Source organism: Tetrao urogallus, assembly GCF_951394365.1.
Source record: "Tetrao urogallus genome assembly, chromosome: 6".
Taxonomy (NCBI): Eukaryota; Metazoa; Chordata; class Aves; order Galliformes; family Phasianidae; genus Tetrao; species Tetrao urogallus.
The window spans coordinates 23,679,998-23,707,141 of NC_136819.1; the positions used below are offsets into that span (position 1 = coordinate 23,679,998).

At 43.0% G+C, this 27,144-nt stretch overlaps 1 protein-coding gene across 1 annotated transcript in view; it reads left to right on the top strand.

Moving 5' to 3' along the window:
• Nucleotides 1-5,886: 5,886 nt before the first annotated feature.
• AMBRA1 (autophagy and beclin 1 regulator 1) overlaps nt 5,887-27,144 on the top strand; it is a gene marked incomplete at both ends in the record, with an annotated part of 114,757 nt that continues 93,499 nt past the window's right edge. The window contains 6 exons of the mRNA XM_079537217.1: nt 5,887-6,021; nt 6,272-6,330; nt 7,064-7,247; nt 7,885-8,057; nt 8,812-8,878; nt 9,472-10,931. Of these exons, the coding sequence (XP_079393343.1) occupies nt 5,887-6,021; nt 6,272-6,330; nt 7,064-7,247; nt 7,885-8,057; nt 8,812-8,878; nt 9,472-10,931 (2,078 nt within the window). The remainder of the gene's footprint in view (nt 6,022-6,271; nt 6,331-7,063; nt 7,248-7,884; nt 8,058-8,811; nt 8,879-9,471; nt 10,932-27,144) is intronic.

Consider the following 27,144-nt stretch of genomic DNA (forward strand, 5'->3'; position numbering starts at 1 on the left):
TAGCTAGCAATTAAATGTACTTCTCTACACTTAAAAGTTCTGTTAAGAGTATCATACTCATTTAATCCAGACTGGGAAGACAAATTAACATTCTGCTGGCAGTCAGCTCCCTGTTGCTGTCGTACAGTATCCCAAGCTGACAATGTACTGATGTCTTTGTGATTTAATTAAATTTCCTGAGCTGCTTGTAGTTCCAATTTAAAGCACAATCATGATTATTTTTTTTTTTTTAATCAAGAAGCACTAATGCTAGTTGTTTTTTTTTTCGTGATACTGTTGTGATTTTTGTGGAAGTGCTCAGAGTTGCAGATACAGCTTAGAACAGTGTATTTCATGCATCTGCAGAAGATGTGCTTTGGAGTTGCTTTTCAAATCTTTTGGGCCTTGGTCAAAGGAAGACTTCAGAGCACGAACTTGGTTTCTGTCCTTCTCCTTACTTTCCTTTCTTCTGACAGTTTAGGGCAGATAGGTTGAGGGCTGGCTTTATGCTCTTTAGTAGCTTGAGGTCAGGAACTTTCCAGTATTTCCAGTGTCTTTGCTTAAGTTGGTGTGTTTTATTTTATTGCTTATTTTTTAAGGATAATCATTGGCACAGAGGATAGAAGCAGAAAGTACTCTAGTTCTGCATCCTTTGCTGTTTTGATTAGCTGTGCTTGAGGAAGTTGTTTGTTGTACCTCTGTGGACTACTGAAGTTGTCTCCATGAAAAACCTTTTCTGTTTTGTTTTTTTAAACCCACAGAGAGGCAAAATCTCTCAGAATGCACCTACAGCTTAAGTAGAGTCAGTACAGGTGGAGTTAAGGGAAGACAAATAGTGGTGTGAAGAGGAAATTTAACTATGCAGCTGATCAGGTACGATCTCAGTAATCCATATGTTGTGGCTGCTCAGTACTGAGCATGGGACAAGCTTTGGAGGAGCAGGAGACTCTAAGTTTAGATCAGTGGAGCTATTCTGGGTATGAGTCATGTCACCCATTTTTACTGATTTTCTTGTTATTGCATAGTTTGAATTCCATTGCTGTGTAGTTCGATTACTTACCAAACTAGGACTCTTTGGCTTCTCTTGTTTATTTAGCTGGGCTGATGCAGCACAGAGAGGGCAAGTCAGCTTTGTTTTGTTTTGTTTTGATTTTACATAAGCTTTTTTTATTTTGCTCAATCTTTCAAGTGGAGACATGAGGAGGGTTAGAAGGAACGGCACTGTGCTTGGTATGAATTGAGTCGGTGTTTTAATAAAACTGCTGGTGGACTTGAGGTGGTCTTCCAACCAGGATGTAGGCTCTGGGGTTTCTTACGTGTGTTGTTTTGTGTGATTTAGGAAGATGCTGGCATCATTATCCCCACATTGCAGAGGGGGAAAACCTGAAGTATAAACAAGGCCGTGGTCTGTACCACTTTATCAACTGTTTTCATGGCTGGTCTTATTATCATGTGCAAGGGATGGATTGCTAAGTTATCACTGATATTTATTAAATACAGTCAAAATACTCTTGAGAGCACTGTACTATTCCATACAGCCCAATGGAAGTTGAGCTTTTTTCTTAATCCTTTTTTCTTGTTTCTGCCTGTATTTGCACATTCACGTGGATCTTTCTCTTATACTAATCACTGCCAATGCTGCATGAGAACTGCTTAAGAAATAATGTGCTGATATTCTAAGCCTGCAGCCTGAAGCTTAATTTAGAGTAAATGAAATGGCACGCTTTATTGATAGTGACTGGATGCTTCACTTGAGAAGAGACATCTTGAAAATAGAAGCTATGGGCTTACACAGTAGATATGGGCATGGCTGGAGTGTGGGGCTGTCCACAGTATAAATGGTCTGAGTCTGCTTGTGCTTTTGCAGGTTGGTCGTATGCTTTGTCATTCACAAAAGTTGTAGCTTTGTTTGCTTTTTCCCCAAACCATGTATTTTTGTACTGCAATGTATGATGCTGGCACTGGCCCATACCTTACAGAGATCGCATCACCTCGATAACCAATGCATTCAGAAAGTCTTTACACCTGACCAAAGGTCTTTGAGTCATCTTTTAGATAGAACTCCTATTATAAACAGCATTTTCTGATCGCCAGCTGTGCTCTCAGATTCTCGACAAAGTTGTTAATGCCAAAGCAGTGTGTATATTGAAAATGGGACCGAGATCTCTGTAAAGTGCTGAGGCATCTAATTGGAGCACTGTACTGCTGCATAATGCATAAAATATCCTGACGTCCTTTCTGTAAGGCTATCTGCATACGCTTTTTAAATTCCATTTCTGTCCTCACCTATTTGTTGGCAGTTTCTTGGGGTCCTGTGCCACCCCGAAACGTTACCAGTTTGCTGCTTTGCCATGGTTTCCTAGCAGTTCAGCATCTGTAAAGTCGCAGTGGGGCTCACGCTGATCCGAGTCTGGGAATTCTTGAGGCTTCTTCAAGTGCAGCTGGCGCAGAGAAAGTCAGAAGACTTGGGGCTGGGCTGTGTATTGCTCTTTCCAAAATTGTAAACAGCCCAGCATGCTGTCCTGAAATGCCCTGGAGGGAGAAAACTGTTAAGGAAACAAAGCTGCCAATTGTAGAAAAATTTGAGTTTCCATTTTCAGAATTTGTCTGGTGCCTTGGACCACAACCAGGCCATCACCTCATCTTCTAGATGATGCACACCACTTTGGGTCATCCTGATTTAAAACCAAAACAAGAAAACAGAAAAATACTGGTTGCGGAGCAGTTCCTTGTTCTGGTGGTCAGCCGTTCGTCAGCTGCGGTAGCCCAGGTGTCTGTAATAGCAGCGGCTGGTACTGCATTGCTCCACCTCTGGCCTGGGCAGCTTTGGTACAGTGTGCTGTGAATTTCCTTTGCGCTGAGAGGGAGCAATATTTTTAAGCTCTCTGAGCTCCATTGTTAGTCAAACCCCCCAAGAGATTATCCACTAAGTTAATCTTCCTACTAAAGGTAGCAGAAGAAATACACCTATCTGCGCTGCGTCTCTTTTCTATACTTCAAGGCTATGAGTCTTTTTTCCTTGCCCATCTTGCAGAGCCAGGTAGTGGAGAGCAGTTCCTGCATTTAGACTCATTCAGGTAAGGGATTAAAACTTCTGAAGCACAAGTAAAGCTTGGCCACAAAGTAGTTGGTGACTCTGGTGTGGCAGCTCCGCTCCAGGAGCTGTTCTCAGCGCTCTCCAAAGAGATCCCAATGTCTCCATGTGTTGAGCAGGCTAACAGGGTAGTCCTTAAGCTTTAAGTCTCTGGGTTTATTTTGTTTTCTTTTCAAATGACTTCAAGAGGTTGAGTCAGTTCACAGTGTCTGAAAAATGAGGGACAGTCCCTGCAGGAAAAACATCAAATGTGAACACGTTCACGTATGAAACGTTTGTGGTATCCAAATTAGTTCAAGAAATTAGTACACGTCTGCAAAGATGTAGATAAGCTGTTTTAAGGTAGGTACTTGCTGTTATTCTGTGAAGGTGACTTACCTTAGCCTTTAAGTAAGGTGAATACAAGGTGTTCACAAAATGCAGTTGGAGCTGTTATCTGTTTATTTTACAATATGTAAACTTGCTCACGGCATGAATAAACATCAAGGTGTTTGATAAACATCTTGATTTCCTTGTTGCTATTGTACTTCATGTAATATTATTCTTTCTACTAGAACTGAAATGTTCTGAAGTTGTCAGAGCTTGTTCTTTTTTATGAGTAATTGGGCTCTCCTGCTTGTAAATTATTGGATTTCTTCAGTTACTGAGGTTGTTTGTTCTTCACACCTGTCAGAAGGCTGCTCTGAAACTTGAGGTTTGAGGTCTCTTCAGACTTCAGCTTATTCCAGCTGCAAGTCTGGTCTTCCATTTGTGTTTGGCTTATACATTTATTCTTGGGTTGATGTGTACTTAACACCTTAAAAGAACCTATAAAGACTATTTGGCTGCTGCTTTCTCAGATTCCCTGGATGAAACTACTCTTACTGTTTGCTTCCGTAAAATAGGCTTGATTTTTGCCTGTCCTAATTTGCCATGCTTCTTTCACTCTGATCCTGGTCACTTTTGAATAGGTAACTGGTGTTTGCAGAATACAGGTGTGGATTTATTAGCTTAGTGGGGAAAAAAAAAAAGGCCTTTGGTTAGCAGTTCTGGTGTTACATGGCAGTTTTGGCAGTACCTACTCTAGTTAGCCTTGTTTTGGATCTGGCCTCTTTTAATTTGTGCAGTTGCTTTTATGAACTCTTGCAGCATGACAGCTTTAGTCTTTCTGTTACTTTTCAGTAAGGCTTTTATTTTGTAGATAACTCCTATCTAAGGTTTGGCTGACTTTCACAGATTCTCAAAAGAAGGTTTACTTTATACTGAGCAGTTTAGCTTCTCTATTAAAACAGAAGATCCACATGTTGTTCATATTAAGCATCAGGGAATTTCCAGCTAACTTGAATTTCTCTGCTCTGAATTTATGTTCTAGCAAGGCTGATGCAGTTGTTCATCACTTTCAATGCACTTTGGTGAACTTTTACAAATAAAAGCTGGTCTGCTTTATCAGAACTTATTTCCTGGCTTATCTATTGAGCTCCTCCCTGTAAGCAGCAGCTGTCTTCAATCATTTGCTCAGGAGGCTTTCTGTTTTTAGGGAGGAAGGGAAGGCTTGCTGATGACTGCTTTGAATTCTGTCACATAAAAATCCAACTCTTGTGTACGTGAATCTTTTTTCCCGTGTGTGATGTATGGTGGGTTCAAGGTTTTTTGTTTTTTTTTTTTTTTTAATGTTACCACTTTCTTCACAGTAGCACATGGGTGGTTTTGTTCAATGTGCCATGAAGCAGGGAGGACTCATCTTTTGATCTTTACATTGTGAAGAGATGACAGAGTAGTATATGCACTCTGCTGGGATCAAAAGGTAGTAGCATTGCAGCAGTGTTCCTTGTTATGTCTTCTACAAAAATTTTAATTGGAGAGCTTTTGATAACAAACCCCTATGTGTGAGACCATTCAAAGTCTGTGTAACATGGTAGCTATTAGGGTTGCTATGTTTGCTTCTCTCAAAGAACTTTTTTTTTCTAAAAAAAAAACAAATACCCAGATATTATTAATGCTTTTCCTTGGTAGCTTGAAGTGTACTAAAAGCATTCATCTTTGCCATTTGGTATTACTTGGGTGAACTGTTTTTCTAAGAACAGAGTAGAAAGATGATTTGCAGACAGAATGAGTCATCTCAATGGAATTGGCCACTATACCACCACAGCCTTCACTGAAAGGCTTTGGTCTGATAAGTGGTTGTTTTCATACACTGTAAACTGTTGGGATGGAATTGGAAATAATTAGGACTTGAGGTGTGCCACTTGTCTGACCTTTGCAGCGCTGCAGGTTGCTGTTATTGAAATCTGGTGATTCCCCAGAGACTCCTCTCGTGTTGTCAATTTTTTAATGTTCTTCCTCTTGCTATCTCAGTCTTCCCAGATAAGAGGTATCTCTTTAAGGTTCAAAGACTGTCAGTTTATAAATATTCGTTCTTTATTATGTACAGCAAGAGATGTTGGGAAGGATGAGAGTTTTCAAGTCCTCTATTTTAGTTCTCTTTAGATGTGGTATATCTAGGACATCTGTATATGGAAGGGGCTGGATGCTTTCAAAAACCTTTTAAAGTAATCTTTTGTTGCAAAATTGTCAAATTTGGGTCTCGATAATGGAAGAAGGTAGCAAAAGCTGGGGGAGGGAGATTTTCCTCTTAAATCTAGTGTAATGGGATTTAAAGTTCTTTTTTCATCCAGCTAAAAACTGCCTTTCTTATTGTTCTCTTTCTAGGTTTCCATGAAGATAAAAGGTTGAAATGTGGATAGCCTGTTGGTAGCTTGGTGCTGGTTGTCATCTGGAAGGCTCCTGCTGGTATCTTCTCCCTGTAGTTGGTATCACAAAGGCTGCTGAGAGTCATGAAGGTTGTACCGGAGAAGAATGCGGTCCGCATCCTGTGGGGTAGGGAACGAGGTACCCAGGCACTGGGAGCTCAGCGGCTCCTGCAGGAGTTGGTGGAGGATAAAACTCGATGGATGAAATGGGAGGGCAAGGTAAGGTGGTGGAAGTGGTGTGCAGGTTGATTTTGGAGTGGGGGATGGGAGGCAGGGATTTGAAATAAATTCTCACAATTGTATATTTGATGTGTTACGCTTGATATGCTCTCTGGCTGTGTTCAGTTCCTGCAGAGGTGTGATAATAGATATGTTCCTGCAGCAGGTTCCCCTTACTGTCTGTGTGGCTTACAGTTCAAGTATGATCATATGACACTTGCAACACTTCCTGCTTTGTTGGCTTTTTCAGAAAGTTGAGTTACCAGACAGTCCACGCTCCACCTTCTTGCTGGCGTTTAGTCCAGACAGGTAATTAACTCCTAGTTCATTCCCTGTTTCAGCAGTCTCCTTGCACTTACAGAAGTGAAGGAGGTTTGTGCCCTTTGAGTTGTTCAAGCCTGAACAGCCAAGAAAACTTCTGGTTCCTGACGTGCATGGATGGAACTTGCACACCTTCTTAATCTCACAGCTTTGGGTGTAGCTGGTATTTAATTTCTGAGGTGTCTAAGAGATCTGTAGTTTTAAGGAAAAGGGATTTGTACGGCTGCCATGAGATCTCATAAAAAAACTTGAGGGAGTAAAGGGTGCTTCATCACATCATACCAAGTGTTGAGGCACATCCACTGGGATATTGAGGATGAGAGAACAGAGCAGAATGATGCCTATGTTGGAAACAGAAATGGAGGTGGGATCTCTCAGTGTCACTTGACTCTGGTTGAGCTGGTGTGGAAAACTGGAAATGTTTATTTGCCCCAAACTGTCACTCAAAAGAGTTCCTTCTGAGTTGTATGTTGACTCTGACTTTAAAAGTCAAGTTTGTGCTTGCAGATCTGATGAGCTTGTTTGCATGAACCCCAAAATCTGTCCACAAGAACCTCCATTGCCTTTGGTACAGTAGCCTCTTACTCTTTGAGTGTGGGGCTCTCTGCGGGACTGCTGCTGGGTTAGATGTGGAAAGACCCTGTTGAATTGAAGCTAACCACAGTTTGGTCTTGCTGTATTCTTTTCATGTTGATGTTTATCCTGCCTTCTGCATTCCCAGGACCCTAATGGCTTCCACGCATGTGAACCACAACATCTACATCACAGAGGTGAAAACGGGCAAGTGTGTTCATTCCTTGGTTGGACATCGCCGCACTCCCTGGTGTGTGACCTTTCATCCCACCATCCCAGGCCTCATTGCTTCAGGATGCCTAGATGGGGAGGTTAGAATTTGGGATCTACATGTAAGTCTTTCCTGAAACTCATACACTTTTCGTACTTGGTGGGTGGTTGACCTTTTTAGTCTGAAATTGTATCCTAGATGTTGCCTGGTAAGAAACCTGTTTGGAAGTTTTACGTAGAACAGATTGTAGCCATCCTCCTTTGTCTAGAGAGATGATGACAGGTTCTTTGTTCAGTCAGGCCAACTAGGTTGTTCTTCTTAGCCTTGCACATATATTTGGTACAAGTGGTAGTTCTGGAGAACTTTGTGCCAGGTGCCTGTTTAGCTTATGTGAAAGATTTGATATCTTTCATTCCACTGGGCATATTTGGACTTTTCATTAGAGAAGCTCCTGCCCTGCCTATTCTACTTTGCTGAATGATCTTTTCAGAGACAAAACCTGTGTATTCACCTGGTTGTTCCGAAAGACAGCTTGTATGGGCTGCTTGAGACATGCCTGCCCAGTTGTAAAAATACTTTTGTGGTCATTGCTGTAGACAGTGCTGTGGTCATGACACGGACTTGTATTAGAGCGGCTGTTGCTGCTGAAAATATGTCACTTCCATGCTGTAGGCAGTTTTGGAGAGGGCACGTACATGGAAACCCACTGATCTCAAACTGCACAATAAACTGCTTGTGATTCTTGACTCCTTACCCAGGGTGGAAGTGAAAGCTGGTTCACAGATAGCAACAATGCCATTGCATCGCTCGCTTTTCATCCTACGGCTCAACTCTTGCTGATTGCAACGGCCAATGAGATACATTTCTGGGACTGGAGCCGTCGAGAACCTTTTGCAGTGGTGAAGACAGCCAGCGAAATGGAGCGGGTCCGGTGAGTTCTTTTTCCCAGGGGCAGTGAATGCTTATCTAGAGAAAATGGTCTGGCTTGGGGGCTGAGGGTTATTCCTGTGGGACACTGCATCTTTCACACAGAGAGAGTGGGGAGAGGCATTATCTGCAACTCTTTCATCTAACTAGTAGAATGAGTTCTGTGGGTAGGAGGCAAAGCAATTGGAAATAGGTATCAGTTTGGCTGTTCTTATTTATAGTCCTATAAATGTCTTTGGATCGACTCTGTTTTTGTTTGTAAACTTGGTTATTAAACTTGTCAGCATTAAGGATGAGAGAACCCAGAAGTTGCTGGAAGAGAGTGCTCAACTACCATGCAAGTGCAATTACAGAGAAAACTGTTGCTGGAAACTTGATGCCATCCTTTGAGCACTTTAAGACGAAGAAACATTCAAGAGGAGTTAATCTTTCCCTTTGTACTGAATTCCAAATTGTATTAGTTATGTACATTTTCTCTAAAACTTCCTGGCTGTTCCAACTGATGCAGAAGTGCTTGCTTCCAGCTTTTAACTCCTCTGTAGCGTTGCTGTGGACTAAAAAATAACTGCAGTCTTAAGGTACAAAATGTATGTTCTTAATGCGTAAGCTTTTTGATGCCTTCAGAAACTAAGGTAATAACACAGTAACATTCTCAATGCATGTATTTCATGTAGGATTTTCTTTTGTGCAGTGTCCAACTTCCTATGTCAATGTGGAATGTGAACTGATGATTGATACTGTCTTTGCTCTTGTTTTAGGCTAGTACGGTTTGATCCCTTGGGACACTACTTGCTCACAGCAATTGTTAACCCTTCCAACCAGCAGGTAAGGGTAATGTCAGTACCCGCACTGGCTGACTCTTTAAAAGATGCTCTACGTGTATTAACCCTACTTTGCTCCTAATCAGCCTTGTGCTATTCCAAAAACCTGAAGACTTTCCAGGCTGAGTTCTGTCCCAGCTTAATTGGTCGTAGGAATGTTTTCACGTAATGTGCGGGACTATTAAAGAACTCTTAAGTGTGCTTGTTTTGCCCCCGCTGTCATTAGTGGTGGGACAGATTTCTTCATCCGCCTGGTCTTTCAGTTGTTTTGTGACATTCTCCTGGATTTGAAGCTCTGTAAGGTATGATTAGCAGTGCTCCTCACTGCTGCTGGCTCTCGCGTGCTGCTGATTCTGTTGGTATAAACTGTGTGTTGTTCTAGCTCACTCGGCTGCAGGAAGAGCTCGTCTGGATCCCAGAAATGAGCTCCTTTGAAGTCTAGCGTTGACTTGCAGGAAGCCAGACTCTCTGTTCATCTCTAGGAAGAGGCTTTATCACATCCTTTCATTTGTCTGGGATAGTAGTCGGCTTGCTTGTGTTTATCTGGAAGTGTAGGATTTTTGCTGTGAGGAAGCTGAACTTTGTTTCCTTCTGCAGAGTGACGAGGAAGTGGAAATCTCCGTGGACAGCACAGAGATGCCGCATTATCGCCAGCGCGCTATCCTTCCCTCTCAACCTGTGAGGCGCACACCTCTCCTCCACAACTTCCTGCATATGTTGTCCTCCCGCTCCTCTGGCATACAGGTGGGAGAGCAAAACAGTGTTCAAGACTCTGCTACCCCATCCCCTCCACCGCCTCCACCACCACCACCTCCGCCTCCAGCCAGTGAGAACACAAGGGCATCTGTTTATAACAGGCTCCGGGAGCGTGTCAGCTACCCCACAGCAGAGTGCTGTCAGCACTTGGGGATGTTGTGCCTTTGCAGCCGATGCTCTAGTGCAAGACTTCCGTCTTCTCTGTTCCCACACCAGGAAAACGCACCCTCCACGTCTTCTGGGGCCACTGGCACGTCCTTCTCCTCTGTGCAGACAGAGCCTTACCAGCCCCCAGAGCAGGCATCTGTAGCACAGGAGGAGCAGGGGATACTTAACAGGCCCTCTGCTTTCAGCACAGTTCAGAGCAGCGCTGCTGGCAACACCCTGCGCAACCTTAGCCTGGGCCCCACGCGGCGGTCCCTGAGCGGGCCCTTGGCAGGCCACCAGTCCCGCTACCAGCAGTCTGCAAGAGAGATGGCTTCAGGCTTGGGCGGGTCTGACTGGTCCAGGACAGTGCTGAACATGAGCTCCAGGTCAGAGCTGGAAGCCATGCCTCCCCCTAGGACCAGTGCCTCCTCTGTGAGCTTGCTGTCGGTGCTGCGGCAGCAGGAGGGAGGTTCCCAGGCATCAGTCTATACCTCTGCAACAGAAGGGAGAGGCTTCCTAGCCCCAGGGGCTGAGGCGGACAGTGGTAGTGGCACTGGCCCGAGCAATCCGGCCAGCATCCGTAATGAGCTCCAGTGTGATTTGAGGCGATTCTTCCTGGAATATGACCGACTTCAGGAGTTAGATCAGGGAATTGCTGGGGAGCCCAGCCAGTCGCAACAGGCTCAAGAAATGCTCAACAACAACATTGAGCCTGATCGGCCTGGTCCCTCCCATCAGCAGGCTCCACACAGCAGTGAAAACAATTCCAATTTATCCCGGGGTCACCTGAACCGCTGTCGCGCTTGTCATAACCTGCTGACCTTTAACAATGACACGCTGCGCTGGGAAAGAAGCACGCCTAGCTACACACCAGGGCAGGTCCAAAGCACATTTGAGGGTGTGCCTCCAAATACCAGCCAGGTGCAGCCTGCAGAGAGAACCGAGGGCAGAGCTCCTGCCTCTAGCAGGCTGCAGCTGGGCAGCTCTTCCACCCCGCAGGAGGAGAGGACCGTGGGAGTGGTCTTTAACCAGGAGACGGGGCACTGGGAGAGAGTTTACAGCCAGTCGGCTTCAAGCAGACCTGGGAATGTATCACAGGAGGCCTTAAACCAGGAAATGCCTGAGGAAAGCTCAGAGGAGGATTCACTCAGGAGGTAAGATATATGCCCGGCCTTCCTCCTCCATTTTTTCTCAAACCTTTCCCATCTGGTCTGAGTTTTTCAGTACTTTCAGAATTTAAAACCTTTTCTTATGTGTTTATGTGCTGTTTGTGTAGATGAAAACACTGAGACATTGCATTGATGTCTTTTATAGCTGCTGTTGTCACTCTGTTTATAGGGTTCTGAAGGTCGTAAGGACAGGGAACTTGCCTATTAATGGGGAAGGAGGATCATAGCACATACAAGCAAAAGGACATGCTTTTGTAGAAGAGCTCTGGGATGAACTGTGCTCCTGATGTTTCCCAGATGTTGCAGAGAGGAACACAGGATATACTGCTGTCTTTAGTATGTCATACCATGTGCATGCTGTGCATGGAGAATTTACCCAGGTTATGCATGGGAGATCAAGCAGGAGTTGAGAGCTGCTTTTCTGAGTCGCAGAACCATAGAATTGTTTGAGTTGGAAGGGACTCTTAAAGGCCACTTAGTCTAACTTCTCTGTAATGTACAGGGACACTCACAGCTAGGTAAGTTTGCTCAGAGCCCAGTCCAGCCTGACCGTGAATGTCTTCAGGAATGGCACATCCACCATCTCTCTGGGAAACCTGCTCCAGTGCCTCACTACCCTGATTGTAAAAAACTTCTTCCTCGTATCCAATCTAGATCTCCCATTGATTATATTGAAACTAATTCCCCATGACTTGTCACAACAGACCCTGCTAAAGAGTCTGTCCCCTTCTTTCTTTTAGCCCACCCTTTAGGTACTGAAGGGCTGCTATCAGGTCTCCCTGAGCCTTCTCCAGGCTGAACAGCTCCAGCTCTCTCAGCCTGTCCTATGTAGGGGAGGTGTTCCATCCCTTGGATCATTTCTGTAGCCCTGCTCTGGATGTGCTCCAACAAGGCCACATCTCTCCTGTTCTGAGACTCCACACCTGGATGCAGTACTCCAGGTGAGCTCTCACCAGTGCAGGGCAGAGGGGCAGGATCACCTCCCTCAGCCTGCTGGAGATGCTGCTTTTGATTCATACCAGAGTATGGTTGGTTTGGGGGGCTGTGAGGGCACGTTGCTGACTCACGTCCTAACTTGCCATCCACCAGTACTCCAAGTCCTTTTCAGTGGGGCTGAGCGTTCTGCTTTGTTGAGAGTTGGTGAGTTGGAAGGATTAACAATCATTTACTTGTGTGTTGCCATGTAGAGTGAGAAAAGGTAAAGCTCCATATCAGATGGCTGGGCATATACCTTAGTTGTGAGTGTTTGATCAAACCCATGTGCTTTGCTTGCCTTTGATAGAGAAGTAAGTTTTGAAAGTGGCTTCTCTTCACCTGAATCTGGTGAGAGCTGCTTGGGAAGCTGCTGATCATTGGAAATTGTAGGTCCTGCTGTGTTCATTTTTAGCTAGGTGATTCTGTTTTGGAAGGATTTTTAAGACTTCACATGTGTTAGAGGAAATGGAGCAAGCCAAATCAGGTTTCCTCTCCACTGGCTTGTAGCAGTGATTTAGCTACATAGGCATTCTTTGCATAGGGCTTCCCCACTGCTCTCAATTTGTCATCCTCTTGGTCAAGTGATTTATGTATTTGCCAGAGGAAAGGTCCAGTGCTGGTTGTGTGCTTTAGGAAAGTAAAGTTTCCAGGCTTGGAGCAAATGGTACTGACTGATGAAGCTTTGTACACAAGAGTGCCTGAGGAAAGGGAATTCTTTTCTTCTTCCTGCAGATAAGCTGATTATACGTGGGCTGGAACAGTGGCTGCCTTTCTTGTTTCTGTGTTTGCATAGCAAGTAAGATGTGGTGGTCATGAAATTATTCATCTGCTTCTAAGTCCTTGCCCCAGTGTTTTTTTATTGCCTGCCATGAGAGTGTCAAGCTGATTACATGGTAACTACTACTTTCTTGGGCTGAGGCTTACCTGATGCTAGTTTATGTCACGTGTCCTCTAGACCCATCTAAAAGAGCTGAGTGGTGGAAAGGAACTGGCAAATTTACATTTGAGATGGCATTCGAGTGAGTTTTACATCATCTTTCTTTTGAAATAGCTGCATGTGCTCTTATCTCCACTCCACCATGTTGCTTGTTCTCTGGACTAAGTAACTGCAGTGTCAAATAAAGAGAGCAAATGCAGTGATCATGCTATTGGTTCTTATTTGGACAGTGAGGTCCAAATAGTGGAATCTATAGGTACACTCCTCCAGCTGGTTCTGTAGGAGTTACCATTTTTTTAAAAGTGTCCTGGGGCATACAGCTCAGTCTACCCCACCATGCAGGAGCTGAACTGATTGTGACTTTAGAGCTAGAATCCTGTAACTGGATCTCTGGGTGACATTGCAGGTGCTGGTTGCTGCTGTCTGCTCCACGATTCTAGCATCTGTACACGGTCAGTTGCTTACCTGATTGCCTCTGAGAACAGATGCTTTTTGCTAGGTTGGGTGAATTTGAGGCATGTAGCTCAATGAGTAGACTTAATTCCTGAGGAATTCCTATAATATGAAGCCTTTAGTGAAACTCTTTTGTCAGAGATTGCTGGCAGATTTTTAGGGATTCTTATTTTTTTTTTCAGTCTCCTGCTTCTGTCAGACTTTCCTTAAGAACAGGCATGGCAGGAGTTTCTTCACTTCTAACTGAAGTGTAGCTGACTGTAATATAGTGAGGTAAGGAGCCTGGAAGCAGTGAGCAGTCTGATGGTAGTGGAATTGCTCAGGGCAATTTTCTTGAAGCAAAGCTTTATTTGCTTTCCTGTTAAACATACTGGTTGGACCTGTGGAGAGCTTTATGAAATCTTTGCCCTTAAAAGGAACATTGTATGTGGAATAGCTGTATCCTGCAGCTGTAATTTTTTTACCCTCCTGAAACCAACTGTTACATTTTTCCTCATAGAGCAATAACAAGTCAGCAGGCATCTTCTTACCCACATTTTAACATCCTTAGGTCCAGCTGCAGAGCCTCTCAGACATGGATTGTGCTCTCACGATGGGCAGTTCTGGAACCACTTCTATATAGCCTATATATATATATATATATATATATATATATATATATATCCATGTATGTACACCTTTTACGTATATGTATCCAAAAGGTGTATTAATTTTTGCAGCTCCAGAAGTCTGCAAAAATGGTGATTGAGGTTCATGAAATGTAAGCTATGTAATGCTGAAAGTGATAGGGAAATAGAGGAGGTAAGTCTTAAAGCCTAAGAGAGCAAGTGGTGATTGAATTACATACTTATAATCAAGGTAGTTTTGTGCCTGTGAACCTGAGGTTAGGTTTTAGCATTAGAGACCTTCATCTGTTTGCTCCTAACCTGAACCTTATGTTCTTCTTTGTTTCTCCATTAGATGTCCTCATTGGACAGTTGAGCACTTCATTCAAAGACAAGCTGAAAATTGCATCTGGAAACTGTGTGTACATTCCCATTCCTTATGCAAAGGCAGGATCCATTTCCTGACATGGTTTCCTTGACTTAAAAGTAGCTTGCTGAGATGACATTGCCATAGAGGGTCAATTAAGTTAATTTGTTGTTTAATAAAAGATATTCCTCTTTGAATTGTCTTGTTGCAGCTATGCCAGCTGGTTATGGAAACAATTCTGCTCTTTCTGATGATGCTGGATTAATTATCTTGGGCTAATTGTGAAAGCACTAATAAGTATGTAATGAAGCTATTCCTGACTAACAGCTCTGGCATCTCTAATAGGAGAAATGTGTCACTGAGAGCCTCAGCAGTGTTGCAGCCTTGTCATTTTCAACTTGGCCTGAAAGCAGTACAGGCATTGAGGAGCTTGAAGCTGTGTTAGTGGTGTATGAATTTAGGAAGGGTCATGGTCTAGTTAAGCAGAAGCTGGTGGGGTTGAGGTCCAGCTTTTCTGAGGTTCTCCAAGCTGTTCTCGTTAATTCAAATGTAGGTTTTGGTTTTTTTCCCCCTTTGTGGATTGATAGTTGCCTCACTTCTAACATCGAAGTGAAAAGAAATCCTTGAAATTGGTGTGTGAAATGTGCTGCATGAAATTGGCAATAGAAGCTTTTGGCAAGATCAGGATAAAGGAAAGATAATTGAGCAACAGATGATAGCTGGCTTCATTTTTTTTCTGTAAATTGTTAATTAAAAATGGGTTGAGAAAGCATTGTGTTAATACTGTAATCTTTGTGAAGAAGAGGGTCCTGTAAGTACCTTAAACCATTGTTGTTGCATGGGCCAATTCAGATTTATAATGACAAGTTGAATAAGGATATGGCAGAATCCTTCTAGTCAGCTGCTTGCTTGTGTGTAGCTGATGTCAACTTTTTAAGAAAATAATGTATAAAACCCTAGCAGTGGTCCTTCCCAATGTGTATTTCAGCTAGCTAATGAAATAAGTACAGTGCAGTGCTGTCTAACAAAATCAGTCCAAATCTCCAAATGCCACTTCTGTGGCCATGTTATTGAGATACCAGTGGTGTCTACAGATCTAGTGAGTTGTTACACATAGAAAATTCTTAGTTTTCAGATCATTTGTTGCTTCTGCATTCTGGCATGATGCTGTAGGCCACAATCTTTCAAGAATGGATGCAGAGAACAAGTAGTGCCACTTGCATGTCCACAGTCTTGCAACTCAAATCTTACCTTGTGAAACTATTCTAGATGGGGGGGAAGAAATGCACAAGGAAAAAACTGTCTATGCTTTCAAGCTTTAGCTGTTCACAGTGTGCTAAGGGCAGCAATTTTGATACTGTTTACCTGTTTATTTTTACTAGAAATTCAAAGGGATTACCGTAAATGAAAGATGAGTCTTGTCCTCTAGTCAGGCGTGTTTGAAAGAAGTCGGTGTTTGATGAGGAAAGGTGTTTTATTGTCCTTATTCTTACATTAAGAAGCTTTGTCTAACAGCAACATCGGGCTTGTCTGACTGGCTCCATTGTGCTTGTTCTAGAGGTCAAATTCTGTAGGCTGAGGAGTGAACAGCTTCTGTGCCTATTTTAAGAATTGTGAATGTTTTTGCATTTGCTTACTTGGGCAAACAAGGTAGGCTGTTGAAGCAGTCTGAAAATCTGAGAAATCTTTTGAACCGTGCCATGTGCCACATGCACATATAGGAGCCCATGTAAGACGGAGGAGTTTCTTTTTTTCTGGGGACATCTGTATTAAATCTTGTATTATGTTTGGGAGAGTACAGAAGTGCAGCATCCACAGCACTGTGCAAATAATTGGCCTGCTGAAGTTGCTTGTCTGAACGCATGGCTTCTTTTGGTGCTTTCCGGTCTTGGATGCAGTATGCACAAAATGACAAATGCAAATGAGCTTTCCTGGTATGTGATGTGATAGTGTCCGGGGAAAATTTGTCTTTCATTTTGCCAGCTCATGCCTGAGGACCAAGTTCCCTTGTGCCCTTGCTTTTGCTATGCACAGTGAGCCCCGTCGTCTTTCCCAGGCTGAGACTGTGCAGAGCTTGGCTGAGATGAGGAAGTTACATAGAGGGTAATGAGTGAGATCCAGTCATCCACATTGTATGTGATGAGTGAGTTTGGCTGTGGTATTGCCCTCAGAAAGATGTCAGTGCTCTACCGTGGTTTCACATACTGGGCGGCCATAGATCTCTGCTATGCTCCTGCCAGGCCCATGAAAGCCTAAAGTGGTGGCAGGTGCAGCAGGGCTGTTCTTTCTGTTCACAGCACACCTTTCTTCAGTCCTGATGGTCTTCCTGAAAGCTTGTAGCTCTCAATATACTCACTAGGATATGAAAAGGAACACACAGTCTGTTTCCCTCTAATTTCTCTGAACTGTTCTCATTTCTGTATTGCCTTGCTGCCACAAGGTGGTAATGTTGCTTTCTCTCTTTGCTTTTGTTGTCTCCTTGCAGATCTGAAATGTTTGAGTTCTTATAAACAGGGAAAAATAACCATAGCTTGAGATCCCATCCCTTCCCACTCCTAGTCCTAAATTGCAGTTTATGTACTTAGTTGTCATACATTTGTAGGGTCTTTGGTGTTTGGGGGAAGGCATGAATGGGGATCTTGGGGGGAAGTGACTGATACAGAACGCAGCCAGGACGGCCGCTCAGCTTCTTGGCTTTTGTAAGGTTTGGTAAGGATAGCTGTGGATCTCAAGGTGAAATGGGTATTTTATGTAACAAGTGAATACCCTCAAGTTGAAGCTGTAAGAAACCTTGACAACTTCACCAAATTCATCTCAAATTCTCACTCATTTCCTACCAAATCTGGAGGTACTTTACAAACTGCCTTGAAGGTTTTTGTCCCCACTTAAATGAGTGCTCATCCTTCCTCTGAAGACTTCTGTAGTATGTGGCTTGTTTTTTGAAGGAATGCTTGGCAAACGTTGGCTGGAGTCTGGGCCACCGCCTTTTCCATGGGGCAGTTTATTTTTTTTGTTCAAGTATACCTTGAACCATTTCCTAAATTTTTAGGCTTTTCCATAATGTGCATATGTTCATGGTGTTTGCTTTTTTTTTTTTTTCTGATGTAGACAGGCATGGCTTATTCATGACTATGAGGGGATGCCTCTTACACATCTTCTGTTTCTAAATAGTAGTTATGATGTTGACTTGTGGTCAGGCTGGGCCCAGGCTGTGATTAAACTAGTTTGGCAGAGTAGGAACACCTACATTCCTGCCTGGTGATGGGAAGTGCCATATTTAAGAAGGAAAATGTATATAGTGATTATGGAGCTCCTGCTAGAGCCTGAGCTTCTCATACGCTGCTCTAGTTTTTGGTTTAATTGATCAGGCTGTTGACATTTGTGCATATATTGACTCCTGGTAGCTTTTTCACTGCTTAAAGCGGTGGATTGCTTATCACTCATATCCTATCCTTAAAAACAAACCAACGAAAATATTCCCCTGTCCCCTGTCATGGGCTTGGAATTGCCTCTCAGACATTTCCGTGCCTGAAATGTATCATCAAAATGGCTAGAGGTAGCCTAAAATTGAAGAGAAGAATGTAATGCTTCTGCCCTGGCTTTTTTTTTTTTTTGAAGGGAAGGAAACTGAAGCATGGGGGAACTGAAGCCTTGCCCAAACCTATCAAGTTTGTCTCACAGTGGAGAGAGAATGCATGCATACTGTATTCAACATTGTTAAGTTCCTTAATTAACAGAAACAGCGTTGTTACTATTTTTCCTAATTGTTTACAGCAACTGTGGTTTGTTTATTCAAATATTTAATATTTATTACAGCAGTGACGTATTAAGTTCAATTAAAAAGGGGGAATGGAGCAGGAGAACAACAGTGCATTGCTGAGCTGTAGATGCAGCAGTACAATTCTGACTGCTCAGAACAAACGTCAGTGTAAATGTTTCCTTTGCCAAATCTAAACCAACAAATCTATCAGTAGGTGTTGAGTGGGTTTGTCATTTGTCTGTGACCCATAAACTCAGGCCCATCACTGCTGGAAACCCTGCTAGCTTCGTGCCCTGGCACTTCTATTTTGGGTTGTTCTGTTTGAACTGATGGTGTTTAGACATCACCTTCCTGCTGGAATAAAATTTGTATTCTGAGTTCTTGCTGTGTTGTCAAGTGGAAAACAAAGCTTGGAAGACTCTGTAGGAAACACGGACTGAAGAATTTTGGCCAGACAACTGGCTTTAAGTAAGGTACACAAAGAAAAAAGATTACATAGGTCTTACAGTAGTGTTCTTTCATAGGTGTTGTGGAAAGAAGGGTTTTCTTTGCAAACTTTGTAGCCTTTGTGTATAAAATAGAAGTTTTGGAAAGGTTTGTGCTGTTTCAAGCTTGTTAAATTCCAAATACACTTGTTACAAATAATGGTAACTAGAGATGAGTAATATCTCGGTAGTGAGTGGGATAAATGGATGTTGTTAAGGGGTTTGCAGCCAGAGCAAACTGGTTCGGGTTTGTGTTTGGGAAGAGGGACGTAAGGGGAAAAGGGCAAAACTGGAGGGTAGGAATGAGTTCTGGAAATGTTAGCTTGGATGTGCAGGAACAAAGATGACTTTGCTAGCTGTGTTGTAGATTACTGACACACCCGGCTAGTGTTGTTTATTTGGCCTTTTTTAACAATGGAAAATAAAAATGGCTTTCATCATGAAAATGTTACAGCAGCCAGAACTGCTGGAGAGGCTGCAGTGGTACCCAATGGGCAGCTCTGCGCCAGCTCTGGAGGTTTTCTACCACTGTCATGCTTTGGTGTTTTTTTTTCCCAGACTGAGTGCGCTATTTGCGTAGGCAGGAAAGACTTTGTTTTGCTGAGATGTTAGAAGTTTGAGCTCGTGGATATTCTGTGAGTTGTTACGTAGAAGGACAAGTGAAAGATGTGTCTTCTTATTCCTCCCTCTGCCTTTAACGACTGGTTTCCTGACTGAAGAATAATGTAAGGTTGCTTTGCTACTTCCTTACTGAGAATTGCTTGAGGGGAAAGAATGGTTCCTGTGCTTTGATTCTTGCAGTGACTAATGGAAGTTACTCGCTGTTGCTGAGCTTCCCACCGTACTTCAGAAAGCTGACCATGGGCAGTCTTTGCCAAATTTGGGAACAGGCTTAAGCCTTCTTTTCTTTTTGTTGGTCTGAATTTAAATATGCAGCAATGGCTGTAGCAGATTCTTGCAGCAGCTTTGTTTGCAAATTGAACAGGTACAAAAGCGACACTGCCTTATCAAGTGCCTTAATGGAGTTTTCTCAGCCAACCCACTTCCTTTCTCTTACCTCTTTCTTGTCAGCCAGGCCTAGAATCAAGGGTTCACTGATAGAAGAAATAGCTAAACTTCACTTTCTTTCAGTCTCAGGGAAATGAAGACTTGTTTCCCTACAGATCTCTGTTATGGAACTGTTTTATGACTTGTCTTCTTGTTTACTTGTCTTTCTGTTCCTGGATGGTAGCAAGAGAAACTGGACTGAAGTGTTTTTCCTTTATTAAAATGGAAGAGGTGCATGCTTCCAAATTGTCGTATGTTATTGCTTCTCCTGCAGGTAAGGTTTTGGTACTTGAGGTTTCTTTTTTTTTTTTTTTTTTTTTTGTAGGGAGGACAGTAAGAGATGACCATGAAATAAAGATCTTTAACGCAAGTTGCTTAGAAGTTAGAAGATAACTATCTGAGAACATCATAAAAAAGCTTTCCTACAGGTCAGGAGAAGTGTGCGTGGCTTTCTTACCTTGGAAGCTGTTCTTTGTTAGGTTGTCCATCTCCTGTGCTGTCTGCATGGGGGCTTCCATGCACACTCATGCTCCCTCTACAGCATCGTGGACAGCAGGTCCAGGCAGGCTCACGTGGTCTGGAAGGGTTGCTTCTGTTCACCTGTTAACCTATGTATGCTGGGTTTGCGCGTGTGATATTCTGTGTAGGAGATTACTCTCAACTTACAATTAATAGTGGTCTTTGAGATGGTTAACTTCTGTAGCTCTGATTCCTCAATCTTCTTGTCTAGCTTGAGATAAATAACGTGAACACCATGTCTGAGTTTTTTGATTGTTTTTCTTTCACCAATAAATTAATTGTCAACAGGCTTTCAGACCTCCTGTTTCAGATCTGCTTGCTTAGGTGGAGGATTTTTGGAGCTTTCTTGAGTGTGAGGTGGATTTGGAGATGCTGATGGTATAATGTGCCTCTTTTTAATGCTAATAGGAGCCCTTAATCGTCAGATGTGCAGTCACTTACATATATTGCATGCTCATGCTCATTTTTCACGCTCTTTATGAATGCACACAGCACAGTGAGCCTGGGGACAAATTGCCCTCATCCAATTATTCGCTCCTTATTAGAGAATCTGGGCCCAAGAATTTGCAGTGGAGCGCACATTCACTCCTTGGGCCTGGAGCAAGTGGAGAGGGAGAGAGAGGGACTTGTGATGTGACTCAGTAATACAACTGTAACCAAAATAGTGATGATTTTGATTTCTCCAGTTGAGCCATTCTGGTCTGTTGAATAGCTAACATGCATTTTAAACATTTTGCGCATACATATTTAACTGATTGCGCCAAATAGCTGTGATGTAACTGACGCCCTCCCTTTCTCTTCTCAAGAAAGCACCTGCTGGAGCTGAAGTCTGTGAATAAACAGGGTTTAGTATCTGCCAGGAAACTGATTCATTTTTCTGCCCAGAATGCATTAGTATCCAATCCTTCCCCCGTCTTCATGAGGTGGGAGGGCTGGGGTAAGTGGCTGAACAGTCCTGCAGGTCATCTCTTGACCCTGGGCCTTTTCATTATTTCAGCCTGCCCAAGAGCATTTTAAATGGTGATTGATGTGCAGCGGGACCTCTGTTTTCATAGACTTAGAAACCCACAGAGATAGCAGTATGGTTCTTGCCCCCTCAAGAAAGACACCTCCTCTTCAATTCCCTATGGAGCAGTGGGAGTCCTATGTAATTATCCCAGAAGCTGACGCAGATTTGTGTGCATGGTTATGCAGAGATTTTTGCTGTCCACATAATCTGTGGCGTTGCAATCTCCCAGAACGAGGAGAATTTGGGGCATACATTATGCATGTGAGGGCAGGTAGAAGAGCCCTCAGAAGAGTAAAGCGGTCTGCAGGCTCAGGGAGTTCAGTGTGTTGGCAATCTTCTGGCCATGCTTTCAGGCCTGTTCTTCATAGCCATGATGACTATGACCTGGCCTCTGGCTTATTTGTGGTATATAATCATGTTGGTAAGAGTCTGTGTAGGAATGTTCGTCTTCAGCTTGGCTTGTCTCATCCTGAGTTGCAGTTATAAATCTGCTACTATAGAGCAAAACAGCATGTGCAGTAGCTCATGTTGTATACATTTCTTCCTCTGCCCCAAGTTCTTGCTATGGCATACTAAGTATAGGACCTTTCATCGTTTGTTTTTTTTTTTTCCTCTGAGAGTTACTGCAAGACTAATCAATGCTGTTGTAGCTGCTCTTGACCCTTTTTATGTCTGTCATGGATATGTGCTTCCTCTTGCCTGTTGAAATAACGCATTAATTGTTCCTCGTTTGCTGTGTGATGAGGAGCTCTGCGTAATGCTCCCTCATCTTTTGTTCTGATGCATGACCTTTGTCAGCAGGTGAAGTAATAGATTAAGAATGTGACTTTGGGTCCACTTAAGAGAATTCATCATCTTCCTCAGAGCCACTGACCTTCCCTGTGATGAGCTTAAAGGTGCTGTGTGGCTTCTGTGGCATCTGGTGGTAAGTGGAGGTTGAGTTCCTACTCAGAGAGCAAATGTGTAGTAATAACAGAATCTATGTAGTATTACCGTCTAGTTAGATGGACATTGTTAAATGCAAAGCAGTTAAATGTCCTTGAAGTTGTCTGCTCCTTGCCTTGTGATTAAGAGAACTCAAATCCAAACATTTATTTCTACTGCTTGTACTTCTACCTGCAGTTCTTTATTTCCTGTAACTTCTTTTCCCTACGCTCTTTCCCCAACAGACTCATTTCCATCCTAGCTGAACACCTGACGTGCTGTCTGTTTTCTAAAAAAGAAATACTTAAAACTTGTTTTCTACAGGATTCGTACACTGAGTCAGTGAAGGGAGAAAATATTTTTCACAAGAATTTCTGTCTTGTATGCAACCTGCTTCTCCTTTAGAAAAATAGATTCTGATTCTCTGAGAATGCCACACTTCAATCCGGAAGGATGTCTTCTCTGTCTTCATCCACCCGTCAGAGTTAGCACAAACTTTTTCCTAAGCTGACCAAAGTGTTCTACAAAGACCATGTTTGGAACATATCTGTAATTGCGTTTGTGTCTTTGCTGTCACTGTTCCCTGCTTTCCCTAAAGGAAGAAGACCCTAAGAGGCATTCACTATATTAAGTAACTCTTCTCCCGCAAAACAAACAAGCTAAAAAAAACCCACCTAAACCCCATATGACCGAAAGAATGCCTAGTGGTGCTTAGATAACCATAAGGAAGGCAGCCACAAGCTCTTGCTCTTTATTGGGGAGGAGGAGTTGCACAACACAGATATGAACAAGGGGTTGGAGGAGCTTACTCACAGCTGTGAGACTAGGTGAGTATTTAGATTTTCATCAGTGCTGACTGAGGGATATCTCTCAGATTTAGCTGGGTGTCATATCTTGCAGGAGCTTACAGCTGTCATAAGAAAAGCATATTCTTGTTTGACCATTTCTTCACTTCTAGTCATCTGCTTGTGATCTGTCTTAATTCAGTCTTGATGCCAAGCTTGCTGTGACTAACCATAGTCATGCAAAAGTTGAAACAAGTCTGGAAATGTGAGCTTAGAGGTATCAGAGTAGATTCTGTAAAGGACTTAATTTTAGAAATCATATTTTCAGGCAATCTTTAAGACTGCATACTGATTGCTTTTTTATTTTAAGCTTGAATATAAACTGGTGATAGCAGTAATGTTTTGCTGTTCTGCAAAGACTGAAAAATGCCTAATGGTTTCTGCATATACGACTTCATTTGTTTTTTTGAAATTAGGCAAGACAATACAGAGTTCTATGGTGAAATAATTTGACCCCGTTCTTCAGAGAAAGGGAAAGGGGGGAAAAAAATGAAACCATTGGATTGGGTTGGATTACGTTTTTGTTCATCATAGCCCTGCTTCTAATCTTCTCCTGAGACTATAAGTGATCTCCAAGAATTAATTGGACTTGTTAGCAGCTAATAAATGAGCCTAGGATTTGAGAGTGGGTAGCATTACTGTTGGAGAGACGGAGACCGTTCATCTGTCTTCATGCTTCAGCTTTCTTGCTTTCTGTTGATCATTAGATTTCCTTTGTTATCCTCCTCTTGTTTTTAACTGTTGTTGTTTTTTCGATCATTAGGAACAGATCCATATGGACAATTGCTCGAGAAAGCTGGCTGCTAGCTGTAAGTCAGAGAGCTGAGAAAGGGGTGTGGGTGTAGTGCTGTAACAGCACCTCCCAGTGAGTGGCAGGGAATGTGAAACCAGGAGAGATGTAGAGCCAGAGGAGGAAGTTCACAGAAGCTGCTAGAATTGTCAGTGTACTCCTTCAAGAGGTAATTAAGAAATGCTGTCTTAGGCCCACTTCAGTGCTTGAAGACTGGGGCTGTGTGAAGGGTAGGAGTGTGTGCTGCCCTTAGCGTGCTTTTTTCGCTGGTTTCTTCTGGTTGTTCTTGTTTAAATGATGCACAAGCAATTGCTCACCACTCCCTGACTGATGCCCAGCTAGCCTCCAAGCAGTGGAAGAGCGCAAGATGAGTGTCCACCGCCTTCAAAACTCCTTCTGCACGATGTCATGTGGTATGGAATATCCCTCTGGCTGGTTTAAGTCAGCTGTCCTAATTCTGTTCCCTCTCAACTCCCTGTGCCCTTAGCTGAGAGTGGTCTTGATTCTGTACAACGCTGCTTAGCAGGAGCTACCAACATCAGTGTGTTATCAGGATTGTTTTTCTCCTAGAAACAGAAACATAGAATTGTACCAGATACTGAAGAAAACAATTCCATCTCAGCCAGAACTAAGACACTGCTGTAGCAGCTTAGGAGGATGAAGCTGATGAACAACCTTTTGGCTTTAAGGAAACTAAGCCTCGGTGCTGTGTGAGTGCCTTCCTTTTGGAAGGAGAGGAGAGCCCTTCCCTCTGTGTTTGGATAGAAGCACTGCTCAGTAATGTGCGTGCTGTGACAGCAAATCCAAGATTTGGTATAGAGAACTGCATATTGCTAGAATCTGTCGCTGAGAAGTTAAATTGCTGCATTTAGGTATTTTCTCAAAGCCTGCCTAGATGAATCATTTTGTCCCTAGAGGCTTTGGTGGTGATCCTCACCCCCAGGGAGTATGGCACAGTCTGGTAGTTGATGTGCTTGGAGGAGATCGCATCCTAACTTTTTTTCCCCTTGTGCTGCATCTCCTGGCATTCAGTTGCTTCAATCCTGAGAAATTTTCCTTTTTCATTTATAGCATTCAGCACATCTATGTTATCCCTCATGCTCTTAAATGAAAGCATTCAGTAACTTGGCCTTTGCTTCCTTTTCCCCTACAGTAATGATTGCTGCTGTTTGCAGCCAAAAGTGAATAGAGTGCATATAGAGTGGCAGTCTTATAGTTCTGATATCTGATGGAAAAGATGTTTGGTGAGACACCAGTGCTGATCAAGAGGCAGTTTATATCTTCTTGTAGTAGTTTTAAAAACAACAACAACAAAATGACAAAGAACTGCAATCCCCCTCCTCTGTATTTAGCAAGCTGGGCCAGAAGCATCTCCCAGGGTGAGCAGAGTTAATTCTCATCATCGTGGCAGTGACTGACAACCTGGAGGATGATAATGTGTGATTTTTCCTGGTGAGCGGGGGAAGAGAGTGGAAATTGCAGTTTTTCTGCTAATTGTACTTTAGATGTCATTTGTGACAATTTCATATTGTCTAGACAGAGACAGTGGAGCAGTTACTTGTACAAAGCCTGGTGTTAGCCTGTTATATATCTAGGTAGCAAAAATTGGGAGCTTGAGGGGGGTTGCAGCAAGGAGGAGAGGAAGAGGGTTCTGTAAGCTCCGGAAAGGATTTGAGTGTCAGGCATCATCTACTGAAACGTCTCCAAAGAAGGTGCAAGAGATGTGTATTTTTGTTCTCTCTTCTCATGCTTCTCTGCTGGAAACAGACATTTAGTGGCTAGCGCTGTCTTGTATCTGCTGCTATTTGTCTGTGTGTTGTCTTTACCCTCCTTAATAAAATTACTAATAACTTAAGTAATGTATACTTTGGTAGGCTATTGGGCTATGTTAGACTCTGGGCTTACTTAAAACATGCACTCTGTGCCTGTTTGGGGACTTAGGATGGCAAAAACTGCAAATGCAGCATCTAAGTCTACTATAGAATGCAACATGAATGTTTAAAAACATTCATCTGCTCCTTCCTTGGGGACAGTAGGTTACACTGTCTGTATCAAATTAGATATGTTATTGATGATTGTAGCAGTGTATCTATTATTGGACCTGTTTGTCAGTAGCAGATGCATTCAAATCTGTAACTTGAGCCTCAGGAGCTTAGTCTAGAATGAGTTAATTAAGTAATAGATGTTATGTGCATTCAGTACTCAGGTTTTAGTACAGAGTTTGTTATTCTTGGGAGCATTAAGTGCAGAGATCCATCTGGATCTCAGGAGATTGTACTTTGCCTTTTTTGTTTTGCTTTTTTTCCTACCATATATATTGATTTCCACCTGTTTGTTGCTCTTAGTAATTTGAGAGGGCACAGTTGTAGGATAATTAAGAATCCACAACATTTAGCAGTTTCTTAGCAGCATTATCTTTGCCCATGTGGTTTCAGTGCGGCCCTACTAAGTGGCTTGTGTACTTTGCTATGATGTAGTGCAGGAGGTGTCTTTGGTGCTGGCAGACTTAGAAGACTCTTGAAGGACTGTGTTAACTGAGACTGTTCAACTCTGCACAGTCTCAGAGTGTGTCCTATGGATGGCACTTAATGAAGTGTGTCTGGCATCCCTCAACAGCTCGTGTTGCTTCACGTTGCAAGCTGACGAGGTGAAATCACATAGCTGTTAAGACTATAGGAAGTCTGTTTACCTGGATAATTGGGTGTTGTGTATCAGTCTGTGGCTCAGTCAATTGCTGGTTTATGTTTTACTTGAAGTAACACTTAATGGTTTTCATTGGAGATGATGATTACCTTGCAAAGCAAGGCTCTTCCTATTTTATTTCAAGAATCAGATAGGGTCTAAACTCTGTTTCCAAGCAGAGAGCCTCTTGGCATGACTATCCCAAGGTACTGTGTGCCTTGCTGCTGCTTCCTGTTCAAAGCTCCACAGTTGGCATGCATGGGACTGCTGTCACTGCAGGGCAAAGCATGGCTCCTGTAGCTCCTTCTAAAAGAGATTGCTCTAAGCCTCCCCTTGCACACCAGATGCTGGGCTGTGGGGTGTGTGATGCAGCGTGGGCTGGATGTGGGCTGTGGGACACTGTTCATCTTGCTGCACGGTTGGGCCTGGCACACGGAACAAGGAAATGTTCCTGGTTTTGCTGTTTTGTTTGAAGCATCATTTGTAGAACATTAAGCTATTTGTGCAGACTTAGAATAAACTGCTCTGGGTTTTGGAGAGCAGTGCTTGTGCAGAGGTTAGACAGGGCTGGTCATAGGATGCTTGCAGGCTGCTGAGTTTGGAGAGCTGTGTGTGTTTGGAGAGCTGTGGGCAAGCAGCCCATGAAAGCAGACAAGAAAAATCACACTAAAACAAAGCCATTGCAGGTATCAGTTCTGCTCATGACAAATCATCCAATCATCCATTTCTGTCTTTCAGAAGTAATAAAAGCTGCTTATTTGTGTTGGGTTGCAGTGGTTGTAGGTCTACTGTGTAAAACT